This window comes from Scophthalmus maximus, chromosome 5, assembly GCF_022379125.1.
Source record: "Scophthalmus maximus strain ysfricsl-2021 chromosome 5, ASM2237912v1, whole genome shotgun sequence".
In the NCBI taxonomy this organism is placed as follows: Eukaryota; Metazoa; Chordata; class Actinopteri; order Pleuronectiformes; family Scophthalmidae; genus Scophthalmus; species Scophthalmus maximus.
The window spans coordinates 1,732,224-1,759,560 of NC_061519.1; the positions used below are offsets into that span (position 1 = coordinate 1,732,224).

Sequence of the window (27,337 nt, forward strand, 5' to 3'; positions counted from 1 at the left end):
TTTGTTTGACCTTTAATGTGTATAAACATTTGTGAGCTTCACTGATAGCTGCAACAAATATGTGGAAACATACTGCTGTGTGTGTGTGTGTGTTGGGGTGTGGCTGCAGTGCGTTGATGCATTGGTGGAACGATGCCCAGGATGCTACCAGTTCCCTTCTTTTGTCCCTCCTTACTTTCATCAGCCCATACCAGCCGCCTCCTCCTCCTCTCATTCTGCCTCCCTCCATCTCTGCCACTATTGCCCTCTCAGCAATCTGATCACCCAAGCACCCCCCCCACTTCTCTGTCTCTTTCTCTCTTTGTCTCTCTCTCTTTCTCCCCGCCTGTCTCTACTCTACCCTCATGTCTCCATCCCCAGCTGGCTGGCAGTGGCCAGACATCAAGGTCAGATCTCTCCCTCCCTCCCCTGCTCTCTTCCTCCGTCTTTCCTCTCCTCCCTCCATTGACTCTACATTTCCTGTGCTCTGCCGCTATTCTCAAATTTCTCTGTCTCTGCTCGTCTAGCCAGATTTATTTTTGGGTGTTTCCTCCTCTTGTTTCTGTTACAAGTTATAAGTAATCGCTCAAACACGGTTGTTGTTATCATCATTATTATTACAATGTTTGGTCTATAGTCTGTTTAAAAAAGGAGAATTTGTGTTTTAGAAAGAGACAAAACTGACCGCATTTTATACATGAAAGAAGGGTTCATTTTGACACACACACACGTGCACACACACACACACACACACACACACACATGCACACACACACACAGGCGCACCATGATATGTTCTGATATTTAGTTTCTGTGTACACCGTCTGTGAGGTAACCAACGGTGTCTGGCCCCAAACCGATTCGGTCCGGCTACCGAGTGCCAGCACCTGTGGGTCCCTCTGCCACAGCCATTCAGTTTTTTTATGTCATTCTGTCACTTTGTCTCCTCCAAGGGCCTCACATCTGCTCAGACTGATATTCTGTGTTAAGGGAGGGAGCGAGAGATAGAGGAGGAGGAGAAGGTGTCTTGAGCCACCACTGGGTGTCTAGAAATGTCAAGTTGGAGATGGAAACTTTTTGTATTAATTGATAATGTTTCATTTCCTCCTCTCCTCTCCTCTTTTCTCCTCTCCTCTCCTCTCCAGCCAGAGCTATCAACATGGAATTTTCCAGTCCATTGGTTTTAAGGAGTTTCATGACTACCTGACCGCCCCTGAAAGCAGCACCCAGCAAGAGAAAGACACACTGCGAGTCAAAGGTCAGAAAAATACCTGATCAAAGTCCCAGTGGTGGACTTAGATTCACTGGTTGACTGGTCAACCAGGAGAGCGTATTTAAAGATTTTTATTTCCTGTCTCCTTTTCATCTATACCATCCTCATTTAAACTCTGACCAGGTATCGAAGCTGTGAAGATTGCTACAAAGCGCTACGCCCGAAAACAGAATAAGTGGGTCCGTAACCGCTTCCTTAAACGTGAGTCCCCTGTGTGTGTGTGTGTGTGTGTGTGTGTGTGTGTGTGTGTGTGTGTGTGTGTGTGTGTGTGTGTGTGTGTGTGTGTGTGTGTGTGTGTGTGTGTGTGTGTGTGTGTGTGTGTGTGTGTGTGTGTGTGTGTGTGTGTGTGTGTGTGTGTGTGTGTGTGTGTGTGTGTCCTCCACAGTCCAGTTCCTTAACAATCAGCACTCTCTTTAACAAGATGTGATTCATGCACCTTTAGCTTTACCAATAAGCTTCTCTACTGGGCTTTAGGATACAGTGTGTTTGTGTGTGTTTGCATTTTTTTTGCGCATCATTCTCTAAACAACTTTTGGCACTGGCACTAAATCAGATTTGACTTTGTGCAGCGTGCTTGAGCTGCTGTGACGTTATTACAGAGGTAATAATGGGTCCAGATCCATTCCTGGCAGACACCTGCAGCGGACCCTTTTTCCCAGTACTAATTCCCCTGTGGCACGAAATACATAGAAAGGAACCATACTGGTTGGTTGGTTACCTGACTGAGTGGCTGGCACAGCAAAATGGATAAATGTATCCAGCACAGCCAAAATCAGCCTGCGTTTGGCAGGTGGTGATTTCCCACCCTCGTCACAACCCGTGGAAGTCAGACGCGTTTTTAAATGTATATGAAGGCTCTGTGTGTTTCTCTGTCCCAAATGGAAACCTGGCCTCTCCGTCCCACCAGCAACATGTCCTGCAGTAACCCAGCCTCCTAATCCTGTTAGGCCCAAGTGGCTTAGACCACGCCAGGCCCTAAACCTCAATACCCCTCTTTCTGACTGTCTGCCTAGCCATTACACATACACCATATGGTCTTCATCACATGTGTGTGTGTGTGTGTGTGTGTGTTACGGCCTTTTGTTATATATGCAGTAATCTGTCTGATGTTGTCTATGCTTTTGTGCATGGTTTTCAGGCTGAGTATGTTTCCTCAGAACAGTCCATGTAATGCTCAGACGTCATCTGAGGATCCGTGTAACCAACATAACACCAACTCTCCAAAGTCTTAAACTGCTTACAGACGTACAAGTGCAGATATTTTCCTGAACTTTTCTGGAGGGGCTGCTTGTAAAAACGCTGATCTCCGCAAATGTGGCGTCAGGCAATTTTCTGAACTTTGGGGCGTGTTGGTGACTGTAAATGCTCGACCCAGACGCCATGGAATGTTCTGGAAATGTTCCTGTTGGTTTGAACACGTCTGACTCGGACAATGTCCTGCTGCGTTCATCGTTGGCGAAAGGTAAACAGCGGAAAATGTCCAGACCCAATTTTTTTGTGGAGTTCATGTCTGAAAGCAGCTCGAAACTTTGTATCCCACTGAGTTTCTGTTGGTACCTACGCTCCTCCTCAGTCACCTGAGGTAATGAGAAAGTTGGGTTTTTTTTGCAGGATCTGCAAAGATTTAAGGCCTAAACAGTTCAAATCTGATATTTTGTCAACCTGGGTCTTATTCTCATCATTTTGCTCACTATGGTCTTAACATCACATTTCGTTCACCACCTCAGTTGTACACATTTGGGAAATGCAACATCTCAAAAGAACCACAATCAAAACACGGACCACAAGCCTTCTACAGCTCTCTCAAAAACTTAAATTAAACATAAACCACCTCAAACACTTGCAAACACAAGTAAACATAGACAGTAGTTCCCTGAAAATCTCTGCAGCTTTTGTAGTTCCTGCTAAACAGTTCACTGCAGTAGCTACAGGGAATTCCAACAGACCACTTTCTATGTTGACTTTGGGTCTTGAAGTGTTCTTTAAGTTTTGAAGCGTAAAGACAGCAGTCTGGACCATTACACTTTCCACCCCATGAAGTCTATAAGGAGTCTCCTTAAAAAAACTCCTATAACAATGTCCACATTTTAATGTTGTGTTTGCAGATTCTGCAGGAGTCTCAATGGTCTTAAAGGGGAATTCGGCTATTTGTCAACCAGGATCTAAGTGGTCATCCAGAACAAAAAGCCCTGCCTTAAAAAAAAAAAAAAAAAAAGCATTGATGGGGACGTGTTGTGAGACAATGAGTTGTGGTCCAGGAAGTCCAGTTGAAGTAATAAATCCATGGGTTTGAAGGCATTTGGCTGGAGATAGCGATATATATTGTACCGTGGATAAATATATTATGAGGAAGGATTTTGATTCTCTGACAAGTTTTCACAGCAACAATCACATTATCTTTCGTTTTGCAAACGCGAGCTAAATCGTAGAGATAAAATTGATGTTACAAAGTTATCTATTAGAAATGTGCACTTGAACGTATTTGATTTGCCAACGCAATGTCTTGTTGGATGTGGTTGTGTTTGCGGCAAGGTTAAGCTCAGTTCAATGAACTACAGAAAAGTTTGAAGCTGCGTAGGATGAACCCCACACAGCTTTCCAAAATACTCAGATTTCACTGGAACCAATCTCAAAACACTTTTCTTTTGCGTCAAACTGTGAGTGAACTAGACTGTTCTGTTAAATGAACAACCCCGTTGGTCGGCCGTACAAGCAACTTATTATGACCCATAGATTTTAGTATTAGGTGCTGTCTACCACCACACATACAGTAGTAATCATGATGGGAGCAAAGGAGGAAGTCAAGTTGGGGGCAGGTTGTGGTAATTGGACAGGTCAAACAAAACACATAACTTTCATGTGTTTTACACAGTGTCCAGCCAGTGGTGCACTCCGAGGTAAGGGACGAGGGGCCTTTATGGTCATTTAGTTCGGAGGACTTGTTGTAGTAAAGGTAGTGTCCTGGAAATCCCTCTGTAGTGAACTACACACACGTTTTGACCAGTAGTGCCCACAAGTATAACAGTGGGTAAAATATTATCATGATCATATTGGACAAAATAATATGAGAATATCACCCAGGTGAACTAATGCTGGCATTTCTTTTTTTAAAAGTTCAGAACAAAGCGCAATGTAGCATGTTTCCATATGTATGGGGGTTGTTTTTCAGCGTCGGAGCTTATTCGCCTGAATGGCGGGATTGTTCTTGCATCCACTCCTGCTCGTAAATGCTGTCTCGTCCCATCGTTCTGTCCTGCGTCGTTTCTGTTCACCTCCCTTCTTGCTGTGACTGCTGACCTCTTTTCAGTTTCATCTGAGCCACACACACACACACACACACACACACACACACACACACACACACACACACACACACACACACACACACACACACGGATACCAGCAGGCCTCAGCTGAGCAGGCTAATCTCTCGAAGCATTACAGAGCTGCCGGGAATTTGCCCCGACCACACAAGGGCTATGCAGACCAAACCAAGCGTACAGAGACTAATGGGTCAAAGGGAAAGACGTGTGGAGACGATTGAGAGCCTCAGTCAGACGCATACACAGTCACAAGTGACAAAACCCCCCGCTGATTGTTGACCGTGCATGCACATGGTACATACAGAGAGAGACTAACTCAAATGCCCCAGGTTTAACCCAGTGTCCAGGTCATAGTTTAAGCATTTAGCAGTGACTGACAGTGAGAGAGAGCAGGTTGGCGTTCAACGACTTAAATACCTTTCAGCAGGCCACGTGGTTCATGATGGACTCGACTCTGGTTGCTGTGGGGATTGAAACGCCAGGTCAGCCGGCTCAAATTAAATCAAGCTTAAATTGTCTTGCGTCTGTATGTGGGTGGGTGCTTATATAACGTGTGTCCGTGTGTTTATAAGGGAATGTTTAATTAGTGGATTTAATTACTCGTAAGGAAAATGTTAATCTGAGGTTATATTCATTTAAATAACCGCCAAATATTATTCACAGAACGCCGAAGCTCTCAGGAGTTTATTTTACAATTTAATTTTTAAAATGTTTATTTTAGCTCCCAGATGTGCACACTGGCACACCCACTCTACCTGTAACTAGGATACGCAGGTGCTGTTTTGCCTGAGGCCTCGTGAGTGTTAAGTAACAGGGGTGTAGGTATCTTTTAGTCTCAAGTGTGAGGGAGTGAGTGCAAGATGGATGGATGGAGAGAGCTATGTCCAATGTGCTGTGTCAGTTAGCAATACACTTTTTGTAAAAATCAGCTAACATTTCCTCACGGTCCGCTAGCTGGTTTTTCGGCTCAGCCCTGGCTCTGTAAATCAAAAACAAAGAATGGTGTGGACTGCACCTTACAACACTGCGCGTGCAGTTTGAAAACATCACTCGTAGACACCTTAAGGGCCATGCTAGCGGGTGATGCAACTCCGGGGTCTTGGCCTGGTGGTAAGTGCGTTGCATGCCCGTGCCCAAGGTCGTGGGTTTGCGGCCCGGCCAGAGCACCAAAATCACAACTACAATAAAGAGAGAAACAAGTTTTCTCCAAAATTGCTTACTACCCCTTTAAATGGCTAGAAAATGCCACAATAAACGGTTAAAGAAGTATGAAGACTGGGCGATTAAATGATCCACATCTTTGTCACAACTTGCCAATTTTGCTGTGTGCAGCTGGCAGGTCAGAGGTTGTTGTTATATCCCGTAGTGAAGGGGTGACAGACTGATGGTGGAAGGAGAGGAGATTGCTGTGCGAAGCACACGGCCAATGGCAGACTTGTACCGAGACTCTCTAGATGGAGGGAGACGAAGAGAGAATGAGGAAACGACACATGGATCGCTGGGTGGATGGAGAGGAAAGTAATCTGATCCAGCGGGGGCAGCAGGTGTGAAGCGAGTTTACACCCTGGTCTTGTAGCAAGTGCAAAGCTTCCGTGGACACAGACACAGACAAATGCTACCTCCTCCGGTGGAGATAAAGTCACGCCAGTGTTGTTGTCGCTGCAGAGACCTGCCTGTCCCCTCCAGGAGACCGGGAAAGACATGAGAGGCCTGGTGAAGGTGAGAAAGCCACAGAGGGTTAAAAGGAGACTGAGGCTCCATCCATACTACTACATTTTCATTAGGGCCCGAGCGCCGACCAGCTGGAGGCTGGATTATCATTATTTACCACCCCGAATGAGCTCTTTTTTCACTGATTTTGCATTGCATCAAAACTCACCCAAAATTTGTAGACTTGCCGGGATAGTGTCCCATTCGTTGTGGAATTAATCTTATGCATGGGCGTGGCAAAATGGATTCATAGCGCCATCTACAAATCTGCTAAAATTGTAGAATTATAGATTTGAGCTTAAATGATCCAAAAATGATGTATCAGACACATTTTTTTTTACATAAAAATGCAACACAAGCAAAGGATTCTTTTTTTCAAACAAATGAAAATGTAATGGTAACACCCTTTTAGCAATGGTGACATTTCTGTACTGAAGTTCCTTGTTCGTTTTCGGCTCGTACTGATATATATGCACTAAGTTGGTGTCAGAAATTGTAAACAAAGCCAGGGCATAAAAACCGAGGTATAGATACGACGTGATGTAGTGATAACTTCGTCAGCTACCTCTAATGCAGACAAAGCATTCTGGACATGGTGCCACTCACTGTTTCATTATTCCACTCCACTAGAAACGTAACTACTGATTACTGAGTAAGATGTACCTATCAAAAACACAAGAATGATAAAACCGATATTTGATTTGGAGATATGGAACCAAAAAACATAATTTTAAATTCAGCCGTGTCAAATTTAATGGCATGCCCCCCCCCCCAATATCTTCGGAAAACTGCTCGACCCATGAGGATACTTAACCTGCTCTAGAGATGTTAACATGGACAAGAGATAGTGGAGGAGGTGAGGGAGGCAAAAGGTGGAAGAGGCAGAAGGCTGCTGTGTGAATCGAGGCAGCTGTCCAGTGTGGACGACAGCTCGGGAAGCACAAGACACACTGACACTGGTCCTGGAGGTTTTACAGCAAAGAGCACACAGGCGTATATCCTCACTCAGCAAACATGAGGAGCCAGCAAATGGCTCCTGGCCCATTTGTTGCAACAGGTGGAATACAGTTTCATCATAAACGCGCGCACACACTCACACACACTTACAGTACAGTGAGCTTTGCCTTTTGCTTTGCCAACAAGAAAGAGCATCTCCTGTCGTTGGGCAGCTGCTTGCCTGTGTGTGTGTGTGTGTGTGTGTGTGTGTGTGTGTGTGTGTGTGTGTGTGTGTGTGTGTGTGTGTGTGTGTGTGTGTGTGTGTGTGTGTGTGTGTGTGTGTGTGTGTGTGTGTGTGTGTGTGTGTGTGTGTGTGTGTGTGTGTGTGTGTGTGTGTGTGTGTGTGTGTGTGTACACACCACCCTGCTCTTTGTCCCTCCATCGTTTCTTATCAACCCTCATTCACTGCAGAGCGGATTATCAGAGTTAAATTTCACCACACCCCCAAACAAGAACGTGGGTGGATGGGCTGGTGGGTGTTCCATCTAGCATCTGGCAACCCAACACACAGTATCTCCCTTTTATTTACCACCACTCCACTCTGCCCAGTGGGATGGTCGCTGAAAAGGGAATAGTGGCCGGGGGAGGTGGTGGTGTCAAGTGAGATAAAAGAACAAAGTGATGCGAGAGAGAGAGATGGTGGCAACAGGAGGGCACAGGAGAGCTCCAGCTCTGTGTCTGGCGTAGGTTTGCCAGGTGACGCTTGCCACCAGCACCTGCCCGCTATTGTGCCATGAACACCAAAGACTTCCCCTCTTAAACACACACGCGCACACGCACACAGACGGGTACAAACAGTAACCACACAAGTGAAACTTGAGGCTTTGATTAACAGTCACACACACCCTGACATACTGACCCGCTGTATGTAAGTGCATAAACACGCGCAGATGACCGAGGATTGTAATGATGAACGTCCACATGGAAAACACACACCGAGAAGCCGCTTGATGCCCTTGCAGGAGAGTTTACCTCCACACTGCTAGAATGAACATTTACATCTGCTGTCACTCCAGAATTTTGTAAGGTTTAGTTTGCATGCGCTGCTCTCCCAGTTTCAGTTGCAGTTGTAGCTGTGTTGTGGTCTGGTCAGGTCAGGCAAAAATGGAGACGTTTGGAATGGAAGCAATGACGCACTTACCAGAATTTGCTTCCCCGATTGGTTCTTATCATTTATGTCTCAACATGAAAACAATACATTGTAAATACATTACTTTAAGTAATAGTTCCAGCTCATCATCGGTCCAAAGGGAAGTGAACCCTTCCCCTTTAATTCATTCAAAGTATTTTCTGTAGCTTAGTAACCAACTGCAGGGTCGACAATCTGTTTCCTGTTTCACGTGGGTTATCATGGACGGGTATTAATACTGATACAGAGCTGAAATGCTCGTTTGGACGGAGATAGTTTGATTGAAAACTAAACGTAGTAGTATGGAAACTGTAATCAAGGATCTCAATGTTGATTTTGCTTTCACACCGTCGTCACTTATTCGTATAAGTACGCCTGAACTTCACGTGAAATGAATTAAGTACACCACATGTTTAACCGTGTGGCTGATTGTGAATTAAACCAACAATATACACGTTTTTGACCAGAGCTGAAATGCGGTCCATCCATCCAAGTTTGCGGCGTTGTGTGAGCATTTGTGTGAAGACTCTCATTGTCCGCACGCACACTCATTCCTCTGACAGAGGCGATACTGTTGGCCACATAGATGACCGGTTATACAGTTAGCACTCTGTATTCCTCAGTAATAATGGAGTCCCAGCAGAGTTGGTCACTGCAGTCTAAAGGTTGTCTGCTGCCCTCGACACCACAGCTCAGTTTGTGTGTGCAAAGGATTAAGGCATAATTGAGTTGGCTAACTGTGCCCTGCAGGTTAATGGGATTCATTTACCTGAGTGTCTGTGCTTAACATATAAAACAAATATGCAAAAAAACTGCCGTGCCAGTGGCTCGGCTCTGTGGCATGAGTCAGTTACTCGTTTTTTGTGCACGCTTTCGTGATTGTCTGTATTTGCGTGAAATGTCTGAGCAGCTATTGGAAGGATTACAGTGCAATCCAGCACAGACATTCTACTCGTCTGCGTATGTACTCTAAAGTCAGGACGATCCCCATGGCTGTAGCATGCTAACATACAGTACTATATTAGAATGGTCGTCATTGGCATGTTAAAGAGGAACTAGGTTGATTATACACATTAAAGTCTGTAGGTCAGAAGGAGCCCTACTGTATATGGCTCCAGGCCTCTGGGAGTTTTGCGGATGCAGAGGGAGCCGTGTGAAATGTGGTCAATTGCCTCATGTGATGTGACACTTGACCAAGTGACTTAAATGGTCACTCATGAAGAAATATTCCCTCTGCCGCACAATAAATCCGTTTTATTAGCCTGTTGCAATTGGCTTGGAGATACGGCCAAAAATGTTATTACAAACGTAAACATTCTCATGTCAGTCAATATCAGTAATCATTGCAATAGATAAGTCGAGGTCATTATTCAGTGTAAGAGTAAGGGTTGAAGAAACCAGAGGTTTAAACTCTGCTCCATGGGCAGAAAATAACAAACACAAGCTATATAGTGAAACATTTCTTTGCCAACAAGAAAGACCATCTCCTGTCGTTGGGCAGCTGCTTGCCTGTGTGTGTGTGTGTGTGTGTGTGTGTGTGTGTGTGTGTGTGTGTGTGTGTGTGTGTGTGTGTGTGTGTGTGTGTGTGTGTGTGTGTGTGTGTGTGTGTGTGTGTGTGTGTGTGTGTGTGTGTGTGTGTGTGTGTGTGTGTGTGTGTGTGTGTGTGTGTGTGTTATTGTTGGTGTTTTTATCATCCAGCTCTACTGTTTCCCAAGTTTTAACTTACCTATCCAGGTAGCCTGTGTATATCTTTTTTTTTTTCGTTTTGGAAAGAGGTGGAAAATCTCTCTTCTTTTTTTGTAAGGATTCAATGGACTAAATATTATTTCATGAATTTCATATGCAAATATTTGAGATGCCAAAACACGTAACTAAACCTCACTCGGCTTCTTGCCTTGCTATGAATTCTTTGTCTTGTTTGTTGTGATATTCCTTTTATATTTCACTCTTGATTATTTCTTCATTTCCTGGTCACAATTTTATCTGAATATAATGCTTCATTTGGTGCACTAAATGAAGCATTATATAATTTAGGTGCAGTATAAATGTAACATTTATGCCCCCCCAAAAAATGTGTCTTATTTTACACATGGTGGCAGCGGTCGGACACCACTTTCTCTAAAGGTTGCACGCATCGTCTTTGTGTCTCCAGTCAGTCCAGAGCAGTGGCTCGTGATGCAGACGGGCAAACGCACGGACGGACGGACGGACGGACAGACAGGGCAGGACAGGTCCTGCAGTTTAGTGCTGAGGCCCGGAGACTGCTGACTAATGTAAAATAGAAACGTGGGGGTGGAACCGTTAAGAGACAGGGACAGGGAGAGTGGGAGAGGGAGTGAACGCCAGAGCGAGACAGTTGGAGAGACGGAGAGAGAGAGAGAGATGGTGCACAAGAGAGAAGGGAGGGGGGCCGAGACATTATCGAGCCAGTGTGAGTCAGCAGGTTGACGGAGCTTCAGGCTGCAGCTCCAGCACATCACTGCTACTGTAAATATCCTAGTCTGCACTGGATTCATCCAGAAGTCGACCTCAGCTTCTCACAGCGGTAGTCTCTCACTTCGTTTGTTTCCCTATTCGATGTAGAGCGGTCCGCCAGGAGACTCCTTTATGTCACGGATAAAAGCCTCTTTGATATGATGCGTGGTGCAGTTTTTTCCTGACATTTTAGATGTAAAGCTTTATCAGTACATTAGTAAAGAAGTGTGATCACTAACGGAACTTAATAACGGTCGCTAGATGTGTGGTCGAAGTGTTGTCGGAAGCTTTTCCACCTGTCCAGTGAAAATGAAACACTGAAACAAAATATCAGCCTTGAAAGCCCACCATTATATTTTTTTACAAAATGCATAATGGTCACGAACTGTGTGTGTGTGTGTGTGTGTGTTTTTTGTGTGTGTAGGGCCTGGAGACGACGTGCCACCAGTGTATGGCCTGGATGTGACGGACGTGTCGGGGTGGGAGGAGACGATGCTAAACCCTGCACTGCAGATCCTGGACAGTCTCCGTAAGGTGTGGCCTCAGGACGCTGAACTCGCAGCTTCTTCTTCTCCTTCCTCCCCCCCCGTTTGTTCTCTCCCACTCTCCTTCACTACCCCTCCCTCTTTAATTGTTCGTTTCTATTTTGTTGTTATCTCTCTCATTGCTTTCTTCTTCATCCAACATTCGGTCCCGTCTGCCCACATTCCAATTAGTTCCCTTCGTTATTTGCTTGATTTCTCGCCCACTTTCCTTGCTCCCTTACTTTTTTTTCCATCTCTATTCCCTACTCTTTTTCTACTGTCACTTACTGTTCATTATTCCTCTCCACCTTTTTTTTTCCTTTTATCCTCCTCTTTGCTTCGATCTCTTTTTTTTGTTTCTTTTGTCCAGTTTCACAATATTCAACACGATTTCTTCCTCTTCTCATTTCTTTTTTCCTTCTTCCTTTTCTGAAATTTCATTTTTCTTACTCCTTTTCTTTCTTTCTTTAATTTTGTCCGTACACTGTCCGTCTGTTTGTGAGTCTGTCCCATTCTCATCAACACCACTTCTCAGGAATGCCTCAGTGGAGTTTTTTTTTTAATTTTTTAACAAATGTTCACATGGACTCAAGATTGAACAGATTTGATTTCCATGGTCAAGGGTCAAAGATCATCGCAACCTCACAAGACCGTGTTTTTTTGTTGTTGCTATAACTCAATAATGGTTGTGGCTAACTATGACTATCTCTATTAAGATAATAAATGAAATTGATGATGTTTTAAATCCAAAAGGTCAAAGGTCAACTTCACTTCACATCATAATGTTCTGCAAAAATACAGTTTTTTTGGCCTGTCTGGTGCCATAACTCGGCACCAGACAGGCTGGTGCATATTTCCTGCGTCTCAACTGGGGGGGCAGTGACTTTAGTTTCCCAATTTAACTATTTGTCTCACATCTTAATTTAGTTTTTTCATTTCCTTGACTTTTTTTTCACCTCACCCTAGTTTTGCTTCATCCTACTTGTATGTTCCTCCCTGTTTACTTTTTAGCACAGTCACAGTAGATTTGTTCCCCTATGCATCTCCCCATGTCCACAGTCAGGCGATTATATCTGAACAGCCCAAATCAGTTATCATTTTTGCTTTTTTTAGCAACTGACACCCAAATCTAGCATTCCCATCTCCATCTGATCTAAATATTATTAGAATGTTCTATATTAAGTGTTTTCCTATCATGCAATGGTAAAGAATCATTCCAGGATCACTCCCAAAATGAAATCACCATGGTGACCATGGCCGAGACCTGTCTTTCGTAGGATTTTTGCGCAAATCCGTCCATAACTTTTTTAGTAATTCTGCTAACAAACAAACATCCAAAAACTATTTTACGCACTATGACCGGATATATAGTCAGGTCTTGGAACTTCCTTTTCCCCTTGCGACCCTTTAAACTGTAGTCGCCCCAAAGGGCATTGGTTCCAATTTTGCACATAATTCGTCTCATTGACTCGCCAGGAGATTTACCTCCCTGGAGAGACAGATAATTGACCTGAAAAGAGAAACAATGCATAACGTTAATTAGTTATTTGTTAACATTAATTTAGACTAACGCTCCAGAAAAGCGAATCAATGACATAACCTGGTGGAGGTAAAAAAAACAACAACAACATTTTTTAATCACATAGCAACATAGACCAGTGTATGTTGAATGAACATGCTTGGCCCACTGGCTTACAGTCAATCTTTAAATTGGGTAAAAGCAGCATCGTTCTTCCACAGAAACCTGAACCCATTTGTGAGTCGACGTTAGCTACCTTTGCCAGCCTGCCTTCCCGATGTTAGATCACTGATCGCACAGGATTGGGCTGTGAAGACTGGACCTTCACATGTCCATTTTCTCACACAGTGGAAAAATACACATTTGGCTAAAAGAGCATAGTGATGAAATATTCCCCACAAATGCGACGCAGAAATAGTTTTGTTGTAGTTGTCAGACTTTGAAGATGCCTCGTGGGTACTGAGAAAATCAACTCTCATTTTTAACAATGTTGAACCAGATTTAATTTATCCAAAACACATTGTGATGTGTTAGGAGTTTTTTGTCTTGTTCCATCTTAAATATGGCCCAATATTTCCTGTTCTTATCCACCAGTTACTGTTAATGATGCATTCCTGGTTTTCACAGTATCCAGTGTATCACTTATCTAAACTAGTGCAGATGGAAATTTTTAGGTGGTGGTTTAAAAAGAGGTTAGGTAAAATTTGTTTTAAATTACTTTAAATTATTTTCTGGACGAGTACTTCCAGACCGCCTTCAATTAATGTATCTTTATTAGTTTGCTCCCTCATCTCAAAACATAACCATGTTCTCTAGTTTCTTGGTCTGTGATCTTCTGTAAGGCCTGCTCGTCCTGTTGCAACAGCAATAAGCCTTGATCTGAGTCTCAAACTATGCTGAGTTGGGTCCTTGAATTTGACCTGGAGAAGTCCTTGAATATGATGTTTCAGAAGGTGTGGAAATCCTGCACTATATCTGCCAGTGGTGACGCAAAATGGCGATTATTAAGTGTCCAAAAATCGAAATGTGTTGCTGTGTGTTTATTGTAAAGGGAGTTATGAATGAGTGAACAATGTTTCGATATGGCTGAACACTTTAATTAACCCTCCACTAAGCATAAACTCTTTGGCTCAACCAATCAGGGAGAGGAGCCAGCGGTTCCACCAGTCAGAGTTGAGGAGGCGGGGCAGAAAAACAAACGGGTCCTCCGCACGTGCGATCTGTGCGACAAAGTCATAATCGGTGACCTGGAGTGGACGGGTGAGCCCACCAACCCACGTCGTACAATAGTATCAGGGGGCTCCGACTGTGTAAAACAATCTGTCCTCTGCTTCTGTTCTGTTCACCTGCAGCTCACCTGAAGTCCAAGAAGCATCACTACCACGTGAGGAAGAAGAGGAGGACGGATCCGGCTTGTGACCCGTCCCAGTATCCCGCTGCAGGAGAGGCTCGCTCAGAAGACACTGCTGCTCCGGGTGGCACTGACACCTGTCAGGAGACTTCCCAAGACACCGGGACAACACACAAGGAAGTACCGGTGACACTTTAGCTGCTGAGCTGACTCTGGACTACACTCACGTCTATTCAGGGCTTCCACCGATGTTCTGCCCTAATGTCTCCCTATAGTCTTTATACAATCACATTTATTCATATGTTTTGACTTGAAAGGCCCTTCTGGGATGGACGGTCTGCACTCGGGATACTGTCTCGCTTCCCACTGAGTTCCATTAATTCCCTCCAAATCCTAATTTGTTAAAGCACTTACATTTCATAAGGATGAAAGTTCCTCCAGCCCTGGAAATTCACAACTCTTATCCTCACCGACTGTGGCTAAGAGGAGAATATTTTTTCCCCCACATATGTACTTGTTCATGGTTTAGGAGTATGGATCCTTAAAGCTTTTGATGGTCAGGACAATTCAACATGTTGGATAAGTTGGACCTTAAAGGGGCAGTAAGCGATTCTAAAGCAATACACGTTTTGTAAAAATCAGGGAATATTTCCTCACCGTCCGTTAGCGGTCGCTTTTGTGTGTGCGGCGGAAAAAAATCTGGGTATTCGGCCCGGATGTCCGTAAATCGAATACAAAAATATGGTGCGGACCGCACCACACAACACTGCGAGGGCAGTTTGTTAACATTGTTGACGCGTTAAGACACGCTAGCGGGTTATGTTTGTAACTCCGCGGTTTTGGGCTAGTGGTTAGTGCATCGGACTCTCTTGCCGAAGGTTACGGGTTCGCAGCCCAGCCAGAGCAGTAAGATCAAAACAACAACGAAGACAGAAACAAGTTTGCTCTAATTTCTCTTACTGCCCCTTTAATTGCACGCACAGCCAAAGTAGACTTTACCTGGAAACCTTTGCTTATTAAATGTTAGGAGAAAGTTAATTTTTTTTATTTTTGCTGAACGTGCCTTAAAATGAAAGGGTGACTTTTCACACAGTTGGTTGTGAATGAACCTCCTTGTTTCTTTGCCTCATGGATTATTTGTGTGTGTGTGTGGGGGGGGGGGGGGGGGGGGGGGGGGGGGGTGACAAATTGGATGTGAGAATTTTTTCACATGACATAAGCTCTCGTTTTATCTCTTTAATCTTATTGGCATGTCTACACAGCACAAGCATTGTGCCCGGTTTGCCTGCAGCATACTTGTTTTACTGTTATTAAACACGTTTTCCTACATCTTTGTCTGACAATGACTAGATACGTGATTTATGCCGCTGTCTCACCGTGGCATTTAGCCGAGGTCATTTCCTCCCATTGACAGCGGTACAAACCGCCAGCTCACGCTGAAAGGAGAGAGTGTGTGTTCCCGGCAGTGATCGCAGGTCTTTGATTATGCAACAACGCGTCGTACCACTTTCCAACCAAGGTGCGCCTGCCTACTGTAAAACCACTTACACAATACCTGGCATCTCTCCAAGAGCCTATTTCGGTGCTCCATTTCACCTCTCCTTACCTGCCACCCTTTTCCTCTCACCTCCCCTCCTCTCAAGAATCACAACAGAGTTGTCTGGCTGCCCCGACTAACCCTCCATCATCTTTTTCTTTAAGTTTCCAGCCGGAGTCCGACCGGCGTAATCTTTCAGTACAAGTTTAGATCAAGATCCCGGTGTTTGACCTCATCCACATGCCTCAAAGTATTTCCAGCCATATAATAGCTGGAAGTGTGTGTGTGTGTGTGTGTGTGTGTGTGTGTGTGTGTGTGTGTGTGTGTGTGTGTGTGTGTGTGTGTGTGTGTGTGTGTGTGTGTGTGTGTGTGTGTGTGTGTGTGTGTGTGTGTGTGTGTGTGTGTGTGTGTGTGTGTGTGTGTGTGTGTGTGTGTGTGTGTGTCCCACATTCCCTCCCTCCAAACTGGGTCAGGCCTCAAGCTTACAGGGGACTTACTATACAGTATGGGAGTCACACTGATAACCTTTTCTGCAACCCTTACTCTCTTTGTTTTTCTTTCCTTCTCTTTTCCTAGCTTCTACGCGCTGCGTTGATTTCCTTTGCCTCTTGTGATTTCTTCTGTTCCCCTTTATCATCTGTAATTACAGGAAGAGAAACAATGAGGGGTTATCTTGGAACAAATGTAAAATTTCTGATGCATGCCTCGCATTTCCTCGGGGGGCCACTTTGTGCGTGCTGCGCTGTGGTCTCAGGTGCCTCGGCAAGTCTTGCCTGGCAGCTCCTGGCGCTGCAGAATCATTCCACATTCAGAGAAGGCTTGTGCAAAACAATGACATAAGGCCTCAGCACCTTGAACTGAGCAGACACACACACACACACACACACACACACACACACACACAGACACAAACACACACTGTGTGTGTGTGTGTGTGTGTGTGTGTGTGTGTGGAGAAGTAGGGCAGCATCAACGGTCACAAGGCTAATTACAGATTTACGCGCTGCGATGCATTAGATCATCTACGGACACACACATGCACTGAAGTGAACTCATTAGCCGCAGGCAGTGAACACAAACAATCAAAACGCCGAGGTAGCTTTGAAATGGGAGACGCACACACAAGCACACGCTTAAAATGTTTTCTTCTTTCTTGGGTATTCGATTTGATAACCGCTGCTTGGAGCTTGTGTGTGTGTGTGTGTGTGTGTGTGTGTGTGTGTGTGTGTGTGTGTGTGTGTGTGTGTGTGTGTGTGTGTGTGTGTGTGTGTGTGTGTGTGTGTGTGTGTGTGTGTGTGTGTGTGTGTGTGTGTGTGTGTGTGTGTGTGTGTGTGTGTGTGTGTGTGTGTGTTATACACAATAATTCACCCAGTTCCAGTACTCCATCTCCGTCTCTCCCTCTCTGTGGGCCCAGTCCTGCCCTGTAGCGGCTCAGTAGCTGTAGATTTTAACAGAGAACACCCTGTCCTATATGCATGAGGCCCACTGTGGGGGGAACTCCAGGCAGACTTATGTAACACACCCCGCAGCCTATAGATCCTTGTTGTCTGTCTCTGACCTGTTGGCCGTGGCGTTCTAAATCCTCTGGTACACGCTCGGCTGCGTGTTGCGCAGCCGGCGTCTGCTTTTTTTATTAATACTTCTGACTAGACTTCAGTTTTCTTCATTCTTCGTCAATGTCACGGTGGATGTTGTGAATGAATGATGTTTTTGTGGTTTTAATGCTGATGCAAAGGAATGGTTATTTTGATAATCACTTAATCTTTTAAGTCATTTATCAAGTGGAGAAAAAAAGCATGTTAAATATTAATATTAATAATGGTAGAGGCATAGCTGCTATCTGGACTTAAAATGATCATTAGTTGAAATCCTAGTTTGATTCTTACATTGTGAAAAGGATTATTTGACATGAGAACCGTGATTATTTGCTTTTGCTCACAGAGTTTGAAGACTGATACGACTCTTTTAAATCTCAGTTCACTGTTCTTTTATTCCCACTGGGCTGATGCCAGTTACTAAGTTACGTTACTGGTCCCAGCAGAGAGATGGCAGATTCGTGAATGCCGTGCATCGTGTTGATCGGAGAGTTTTCAGTGCTGGTAGATAAATTTTGTCACAAAAGAAAAAAGAATTCAGCAGTTCTACTCCATCCATGAGAAAACTTTTATAAACCAGTCAACCTCTCGTTTATCTTTCCCCAAATTCTCTCAGTTTGTGTGTGACTGACAAGAAACAGGCCCCCGACGTTCGTGTTGATGAACTTTCCAGGCATCTCCACCTCGCAGCTCCGCTGTAGTAGTGTGTCATCCAGTGACTCTGTGTCTAGGTAATTTGAAGTCCACTAAATCCTAATCTGTAATCCCATTTGACTAAACATTCTCTGCCATCTGGCCACGGCAAGACAAACAACACACGCACCTGCACACACACACACACACACACATACACAGACACACACACACAGACAGACAGACAGACAGACAGACAGACAGACAGACAGACAGACATCCGAGCCGCAGCTAATCAGACGGAGCGGCATCTGCACTCGCCCTCGGTGTTACCACGAAGACGAGGGCTTTTGTTTATTGTGGGAGCTATCGCTTTTGCTAATGTGGAGAATGTGTTCTGATAAAACAGTGCGACAAATATTTGGCAGTGGCAAGGTCCTAGACACCACACGGTTTTATGTGAAATGTGAAGGTCTCACTTACGAATGTGCGACTTTTTCTTTGTTCGTCACTGTCGCCAGGAAAGGGGCAAAAGGTCAAAGATCAGGCTGCCAGCTGTTGTGTGCCTGAGTTTGTTTGAAATGTATCTTGAGTACAGAGTATACCAAGTGCTCTTATTTGTGACCTTTGACATTGTATTTCACACACGTGTGTGAGAGAGAGAGCCTCCTCTGTTCAGGGTCAGTGTTTTGCTGTCTATTAGGAAGAGGACAAGACTATTCGAGCCATGTGCGCTGCGTAACATAGTGAGAAGCACAACACGGTCAGATAGGAGAGTATTGTTTGAGTGTCTGTGTGTGTGTGTGTGTGTGTGTGTGTGTGTGTGTGTGTGTGTGTGTGAGAGAGAGTTTTGCTTCTCACATGTCTCTTATAAAACAATATAAGAAACACACAAATGCACACACCACAAACCGCTCCATCAGGTCTATGGCGTGCGTGTTTGTGGTCCCCTTAACAAGTGTAATAGCTATGTGTTTGCACCTATGTGCTTTATGGATTTTATACACACCCACACACGCATGCACACACAGCAGGGCTGCACAATGAAGGATGGGTGTGTTGCAGCCCAATTCAGCCCGGAGATGATGTTTTATAACATCTCAGTGCGATGTGATGTATGCATCCAGAGCCAAATGCAGACCATCATTTATTGATGTGTGTCTGTGTATGTGTGTGTGTCTGTGTGTGTGTGCGTGTGTGTCTGTCTATAGGGATGAACAAGGTTCAGTGAGTTCATACAGCTTCCTCTCTCTCTCTCTTTTTGTAACGCCGTCTGGGTTCCTGCGGTGGCCGCCATAAAACGAAAATGTGACTGAAGGAAGAGGAGAGGAGCTGATGTGATTAGATGTGAAAAGCCTGTAAGGAAAGTGTCGAACTGTAGGTGCAGCCTATGCATGGCTTCCTATAGTCTCTCTCTCTCTCTCTCTCTCTCTCTCGCTGCTGCATATTTCCTGTCGGGTTATGTAACGCTTGGGCACTACTTCTTCTTCTTCTCTGTATTCTTCTTCTACTACCCTCCACAATCCAGAGCATGAAATGCCTTCCTGTTTTTCCAGCAACCCAGGTTTCCAAGGGCAACACACGCACACACACACACACACACACACATTCTCTCTTATCACACATTGTAAGTAATGTGCTTATTTTGGACGAAGCTGCTTAGCCTTGATGTATTGTGTCTTGTGGGCTATGTAAGTAATTGTCTCAAACCTCACTCACTTTGGTTTTATGTGTGCGTGTGTGTGTGTGTGTGTGTGTGTGTGTGTGTGTGTCTGTGTGTCTCAGCTGCCTTCATATCATAATAAATCCTCTCCTTCGTCCTCCTGTTCATCTCTCTTCTCATTTTCCTGTCTGCTCACTTGTTTTCACCTTTGCTCTCAGGCAGGAAACGGGTGTGCCAGCTCATAGAGGACCAACAAAGCAGTCTAACTGTGTATGTTTGTGTGCGTGCGTGTGTGTGTTTCTCCATTGTCAGTGACTTACACGCTCTTGGGCTTTTCCCGCCAGTGCGGCGTTTTGTGGGAGGGGTTTTGACTGGGCTCAGCAGCAACAAAGAGCCACAGCTTCCCGCCTGATATGCAAATAGACTCGGAGTGGGCCGGGCAGGGACCCGCCCCTGCTGCAGCGCTTAACTCTGTCGCTGCCACGGCGGAGGTCAGCTGTGTGTTGGCAGGTGAAACGTAATGTCAGATAAGGTCTCAGGGTCGGGTTTAAGGTTGAAGCTTGAATTAGGGTGGGATTGAGATTCAACACTACACAATAAAGTCAAATTTAATCATTTTCTAATGTGCAAAGGATTTTGCCAGTTATCATACCATCCATGGCTGTATTCATATTCTCAGGAGCTCCAGAGCAAAAAGCAGTTTCTAAAAATAACAACAGAATAGAACACTAAAGTAATCAATATCCGGGAACTGGATTTTGATAAAGGGAACCTCTTCAAAAGCGGGGCCTAATGAGTCCAAATTCAAGGAGATTCCAATTTGTAAACTTTAATTTCCCCGTCGCTAAATCAGCCCTGACTGACGACATGCAGCGGAGGTAGGGCTTCAACTTTGGAAAGATACCACTGCTTTCACATTTGTGAACTTTTTTATTTTTCCAAAGTTCTATATTTAGTTTTCCCTGTTCAAGATTTTTCCTGGAGCTGTCCGCATGTGTCTTCATTTTTTGCCGGCTGTGAAAAGCGTCTCCAATCTCAATTATGCACAAACATTATATCGAGCCTCTTTCTTTTCCCCTGTAAACTTCTGCACGTTTCCACTTTTATTGAAACTGGTCTGGTCTTTTTGTGTCCTCCTGTGTGTCACGGCACATGGTCCACTCATGCTTTAAAGTCTGTTACGCAACCCGGCATGTAGACCAATAACAGCTGCGGCACGCACACATCCTCCTCGCCCCGTTTCTAAACAAAGGGTCCTGTTATATGAAGGAGCAGTGTGCTCCAACATGCAATTAGCAGCAGCACCGGTGGACTGTCAGCAGACATACGACATGTGTGATATTTGATCCCAGGGGCAGAGACGTTATGTAACGTCTATTGATTCTTTCACAAGCATAGTCATGCACTTGGCTTCCCTCTGCAGGTACTGTTGGCCGTGTGGCTTATGGATGTGACTTGTGAATTGATATTTTTTTTGGCATGCAGTGTTAAATATATCTATTGCTTTGTCAATAATCCGGCATTCTCCACCGCTGAGTATGTTCTTCTCGTTTGTAAAGTGAAGTCATGCGTGGTTCTGGTGTATTTAGCTCTCGGTCATCTCTAGACTCCCCGGTCGGAAAGGCTTCGTTACAAACGACCACAATGCAAACGAAATGTGTCTTTGACGTGGTTCAAGTGCAGGCGTTCTGCTGAGCCGCGCACATACTGTACACTGTGCAGGTCTCTGGCACAAGAGATCAAGACTCCACCTCTACTATACCTAGTAGTATAAAGAAAACTTTATTGTAGACCCCGATGTGAGGCCACGAGCCGAACAACGCTTAGGTCTCAAAATAAAGCTGTCATTCATATACTGTTTGTGGAGTTTTGACGTACATTGCCAATCTTGTGATAAGTAAAATGAATGACAACATTGTATGAACTACTACTACTACTCTTGTTCCCCTCAAGCCGCCGAACTTCCAAAGAACAAATTGATTACTTCACTTGAGTGTGCACAGAAAAGTTGCCTGGCACCGTTTGTCCCATGCAGATTGTGCGCAGCAGCGCGGCAGTAAACGACACTCGGGGCTGATTTACATTGCCGCGGGCCCGGGACAATGAGTGTGTGCTGATATGAAGTGTGTGAGGAGGAGTGGAGCGTCAGTTAGCTAGGTGTGTGAGAGGGAGACAAAAGAGGGGAAAAACCACTGTTGATTGTCTATCTCACACACACACACACACACACTCTCTGGTTGATAAGGTGTTCCCACCACAGGGCAGTTAACGGTTAATAGCTGATCCGTTTGGGCCGAGTCGTGCTGCCGCAACTCGCTGTGACGGGCTGAATGCAGACAAAGAGGGGAAATTTGCCCAAAACATTTCTGGGGAACTTTGGTGTTATATGAGCTCCCTTTGATTGCAGAAGTAATCTAACTGAAAGAAAAATTTCCCCAGTCAAGACCTTGTTTGCTGTGCTGTTTTTTTTTTTTGCTTCTTTTACGATCATAACATTCTGTAGATAAATGAATTTCCATACAAGTAGTGGCTCCTCAGTTGTCCGCTGCTGCTGCTGCTGCTGCTGCTGCAGGAGGTTCCACCACCACTACAATAATCTAATCTAATAATCAAAATCTTTTTCCACACATTTTCATTGATTGGTTCTTTATAAAATAATGTAAATTACTTTATTGAAACACGCGGTCTGTCCTACACTGTTGAAAAGGTGCGTGCGTGTGTGACCCTTAAATAACTCCATGTCTGGTTTTTAATGAGTTTTACTGCAGTCTCATGAAAGTCTCAGAATAGAACAAAGATTCTGCAACACTTTGAACATGTCACTTTCAGGCACAAAATGAACAAATTGCCATTAAATATCCTCAAAAAAAAGCTTCGGCGCCTTTCAGTTTCTGTCACCCTGTCGTGTCCTGTTGTGTCACATGCTTATGTGATTTGATTATTTCTCATTTCATATTTCTAATTGGCTACCCGAAAGAGCAGTGAATAACTGCCCTTCTGTTTGGGGTTAGCGTCGCTCTGCATTTGAATGCCATGAGGGAAGTTGAGGGAGACTTTGGTTCCTTATTTATTACATGACAGTTAGGGCCCGAAGCGAAAGCCAGGCCTGCGGATACTGGCCTGTACCACAAACACGCACACACACACACACACACAACCCACTCCCTGTCCATATCATGAGCATAACTGTCACTATGACTGCCAGTAAACTCAACTTACTAATATTCAACTAAATTAAACCTACTGGAGCAGTTTAATCATTACACAAATACAGCTTATTTTGGACAGCAGATGAGCGCCATTGTTAATGATTCAATACTTTATTATAGCCCTTATCTCATTATCTCAAGTGATGTTGCGTCCTCTTGGGTAAAGTGGGCTGCTTCTGTTTTGATCCAGATAAAGCAGGTGACATATACAGTATGTATCCCAGCTTCAGCGGTTTGTTTTGCAGTCTCTTCTAATGTGGTCGCTTGTTGCCCCCTCGTGGTGAGACAGGGAATATGACTGGGGTACATCCAGAGACAGGAGGACACATTATTGTTAGGGATGTCCTGATCCGATATTCCATATCGGTATCGGGGCAATATTGGCCAACAAGACTGGAGCAGATAGTCGAATGAAAGAAAATTATTATTATTATTATTATGATAATGAAAATTCTTGAAGTGACTCATGACATGTCATGTGGTCAGTGTCAGCAGTCTCAGGAAGGATGTCAACTACAAATCACGCAAATAAAATGTGTGATTCCGTGTTGCAAAAATCACAGATTTACATATAAAACGTGTTCATGTGTTAGTGAATACACATTTACATAATATTGATTTCATGCTTTTCAATTTAGTAATCAAAATGATTTAGAATGGCTGCACGGGGGTGTAGTGGTTAGCGCTTTCGCCTCACAGCAAGAAGGTTCTGGGTTCAAATCACGGTTCAAACCAACCAGGGCCTTTCTGTGTGGAGTTTGTCTCTTCTTTCCGTGCATGCGTGGGTTCTCTCTGGGTTCTCTGGCTTCCTCCCACAGTCCAAAGACATGCAGAATGGGGTCAGGTTCATTGGAGACTCTAAATTGACCGTAGGTGTGAATGTGAGAGTGAATGGTTGTCTGTCTCTGTATGTGGCCCTGTGATAGGCTGGCGACCTGTCCAGGGTGAACCCCGCCTCTCGCTCAATGTTAGCTGGTATTGGCTCCAGCCCCCCCCCCCCCCCCCCCCCCCCCCCCCCCCCCCCCCCCCCCCCCCCCCCCCCCCCCCCCCCCCCCCCCCCCCGCGACCCTTAAATGGATAAAACGGTAGTCAATGGATAATTTTGTATATATAGGGTTATATATATTGTATATATTATAAATAAAAAACTAAAAAGTCCTCCTCTCATCCCCTCCCACAGGGGTTGGTGTGTCGTCCTCAAGCTCGGGTCCTCTACCAGAGGCCTGGGAGTTTGAGGGTCCGGCGCAGTATCTTAGCGTTTCCTAGGACTTGCGCTCTTCTGGACAGAGACCTCAGATGTACCTGGAATCTGCTGGAGCTTCTCTCCCACTTTGGGTCACATCCCCCGGTGCCCCGATCACCACTGGTCCCACTGTTGCCTTTGCTCCCCACATCTTTTCTAGCTCCTCTTTCAGCCCTTGGTATTTTTCGATCTTCTCCTGTTCCTTCTTCCTCATGTTGCTGTCGCTCGGGGATTGCCACATATATTGCCACTGCCTTCTTCTGTTGTTCGTCGACCAACACGATGTCTGGTTTGTTAGCCATCACCAGTTAGTCAGTCTGGATCTGGAAGTCCCACATGATCTTAGCTTAGATCTTCTCAATGACCTCCATTCTGACCGTGGGACTTCCAGCCCATATTCAGTGCAGATGTTTTCCTGTACACTATGCCTGCCACCTGGTTATGGCGTCCCATGTATGCATAACCTGGTTCCCCCACGCCTGACGCAGACCTTGTTGACCTGGGCGACGTCCAAGCCATTATGGCACTTGTAGTTGCGCTTTCACTCATGCTGAGGTAGCAAGTGGCACTAAAGGAATGAAGTTTTTGCTTGTTTCTGTTGATCTCGACCTTAGTTTAGGAAACTGCTGCTCTGCACAAAACTCCACACTACACCATGCACACACTTACTTAAACCATTGTACCACTCCACAACCTCTTTGTTTTTGAAGTTTTTAAAAATGACAATAAAATTCTCAACGATTTCACTGGCATTCTGCGTCCATGTGCCTGGAATAAGTGAGAGTTCGTCAAAGTTGGTTCCGTCATATTTGACCGGCTGATATTATCCAGAAATCTTACAGCTGCAGGCCTGTAATTTGTGGGCCAGGCGCCACAATGCTTTTGTGCAATATGATTTCTGTGACGGGAGTTACATCACCAGATTAGTGATTTGGAGTGAGATGATGCTTTATATCAAAGCTCTGGACTCCCTCTACCTGTTAACATGGTGTCTATCAGCTGAAACTACCTGCACCAGTGGATCTGCTCTCATGGTCATGTGACTGAGCTTTAATGGTAAACACAAATGCTACATGAATAATAACGAAATGTTCCTGTTTTTATAACAGGTACAGCGACTTTGCATCAGTCACTACACTGACTGGTGTGATGGACGAACGCGACAGCACATCTACGTCTACACAGCCACAGAACTCCGGTGGTTAATGTAATAAATGACAAGTTTTATTGTTGCACAAAATGTACAAAATAACAAGCAAATGGATGGCCCCCTACCCACCCACAGCGTCCCCCCCCTCCCTCTGGTTCATTCGCCACAATGAAGCGGAATTCCTGAAACCTATGACTACGGCAAGTCCGATGGTCCGAGCCAAAACGCATGGTAATTCTGAGAGACGACACACACCCAATTTCAGCATCACTGAACAATTAAAAATGAATAAAAACACCTTATTTACACATTCCGTCAGAACTTTTACAACATGCCATCTATATATTTATACAGAATATGCTTGTGCACATACCCCTGTATAGAAAATATATTATAAGATGAAATGAAATTCGACTAAGGGCTATAGACATCCAAAGTACAGCACTTCATTTTAATCTCCTTTTGAATCTTTTTTTCTTATTCTCACTTTTATTTCCCCACTTATTTAACAACTTCATCGACCTCATACTAAAAGAAAGAACTCTGTAGTCGTATGCAGATGTCCCTGTTTGTTGTATTTTTCCTTGGGGGCCCAGGCTGGCCAGGTAGAAGCCTGCTGAGAATACCCTCACATATTTACACGGTTTGACCACCGCCTTCTCACTGTGTCTGTGTCCCCTCCAAGCCCCGCCTCCTCGAGCCTCGGCCTGATGATGTGATAAGAGTGGGAACCACTCAGCTTTGGCACTGGGTGAAGAAGTTAAGTGGGCTGGGATTTCCTCGAACGACTTTCACGGATCTTACTCTCGTTCTTCCCTGTTTCTGCACTACTGTGAAACCACAGAAAAGCTGAAAGCAGATCTGCTGTTCTTGCAATATAAGGTTTAACATATTCGTGCCAAAAAAGGGGTGTGTGAAGAAACACTTTGTTTTCCTGCCAAATAACAACTAGCTTTTAGTGTGATATCTAGACCACATTAGCACCATGGAGAGAAAGGAGCAATGGTTAATGACGTCGTTCAAGTAAAGCCAGGCGACTCGCGAGATGTTTTGTGCTGGAACATGTACAGCGTCAAAGGGCACACGTGGATGGCTTTTTCGTTTTGTGCCAAGGGGAAAAACACACATCCCATGGATGGACCAGGTGGGAAAGGGGGCGATGGTCAACGAGGAAGAAATCGGGGCAAATAAAGGAGGCATCCTAACAAAAGGTAGTCCCCCCTTCCTTCAGCTGCACGGATGTAGAAAAGAAATGAAACAGGTTGGAGGCAAATCTCCGGAGTGTATCCATCATATTGCCTCACTAGGTGGCGATTGGTGCAGCTGAAGGAGGCGGGGAGGCGGCGCCAGGCCTCTACATCTGCTTCAACTGAGTGTGAATGGGGGGGGGGGGGGGGCAGGGAATCAGTTTGGGATCTGATTTCAGGGCAAAGGAGATGGCGTTGTTTTCAAAGTGTGTGCAAAAATACTTGTCAGACTACTGTTGGAACACAAACCCTTTTTTTTGTTTTTTTTGTTTTTGTACATCTCCACTTAACTTCAGTTTCTGACCTTAGATTTTCCTATATAGCTTCTTCTTTAAACTACCTATTTTTCATCTTGCTGCTTGTGTTTCACTTGTTTTAATATATATCTATATTTTCTTTTCTGGCTTTTTTTTCTTTTCTCTTTTCTTACTTTACAAAATGAGAGACTGAATGATGGACAGCTGACAATATATATAATTACTTTCCTCTTCCTATTAGCATCCGGTTTTTCAAAACCTGGAGATGATTCACTTTGTTCATTGTAAACAAACAGGTTTATCAGCCACTGGTGTTTGTTTCCTCCTCCTCCTTCACTCCTTCCCTTCTCCCTCCCTCCACCGCTCTTCTCTGTGGTTCATTGCAGGAGGGCCCTGATTTGTTTGGAGGTGCTGTCATCATTTAGATGTCGTGTTGTATACCTGAAGTAGAAGAAGAAGGTGACAAATGGAGATGAGGTGTTATCCGGTGGCTTTTAAAAAAAAAAAAGAAATCCTTGTATCTG

The 27,337-nt window shown here is 44.7% G+C and overlaps 2 protein-coding genes across 7 annotated transcripts in view; one reads left to right on the forward strand and one right to left on the reverse strand.

Moving 5' to 3' along the window:
* trit1 (tRNA isopentenyltransferase 1) overlaps positions 1–15,608 on the forward strand; it is a 37,808-nt gene extending 22,200 nt beyond the window's left edge. For both annotated transcript variants that reach the window (XM_035634550.2, XM_035634551.2), the window contains exons 7-11: positions 1,125–1,237; positions 1,376–1,453; positions 11,310–11,419; positions 14,071–14,188; positions 14,281–15,608. In XM_035634550.2, coding sequence (XP_035490443.1) covers positions 1,125–1,237; positions 1,376–1,453; positions 11,310–11,419; positions 14,071–14,188; positions 14,281–14,477 — 616 coding nt within the window. In that variant the 3' untranslated portion in view covers positions 14,478–15,608. The remainder of the gene's footprint in view (positions 1–1,124; positions 1,238–1,375; positions 1,454–11,309; positions 11,420–14,070; positions 14,189–14,280) is intronic.
* Positions 15,609–25,361: 9,753 nt separating this feature from the next.
* The window catches only part of fam49al (family with sequence similarity 49 member A, like), a 31,470-nt gene continuing 29,494 nt past the window's right edge, over positions 25,362–27,337 (reverse strand). For all 5 annotated transcript variants that reach the window (XM_035634326.2, XM_035634325.2, XM_035634327.2 and 2 more), the window contains one exon: positions 25,362–27,254. In XM_035634326.2, coding sequence (XP_035490219.1) covers positions 27,191–27,254 — 64 coding nt within the window. In that variant the 3' untranslated portion in view covers positions 25,362–27,190. The remainder of the gene's footprint in view (positions 27,255–27,337) is intronic.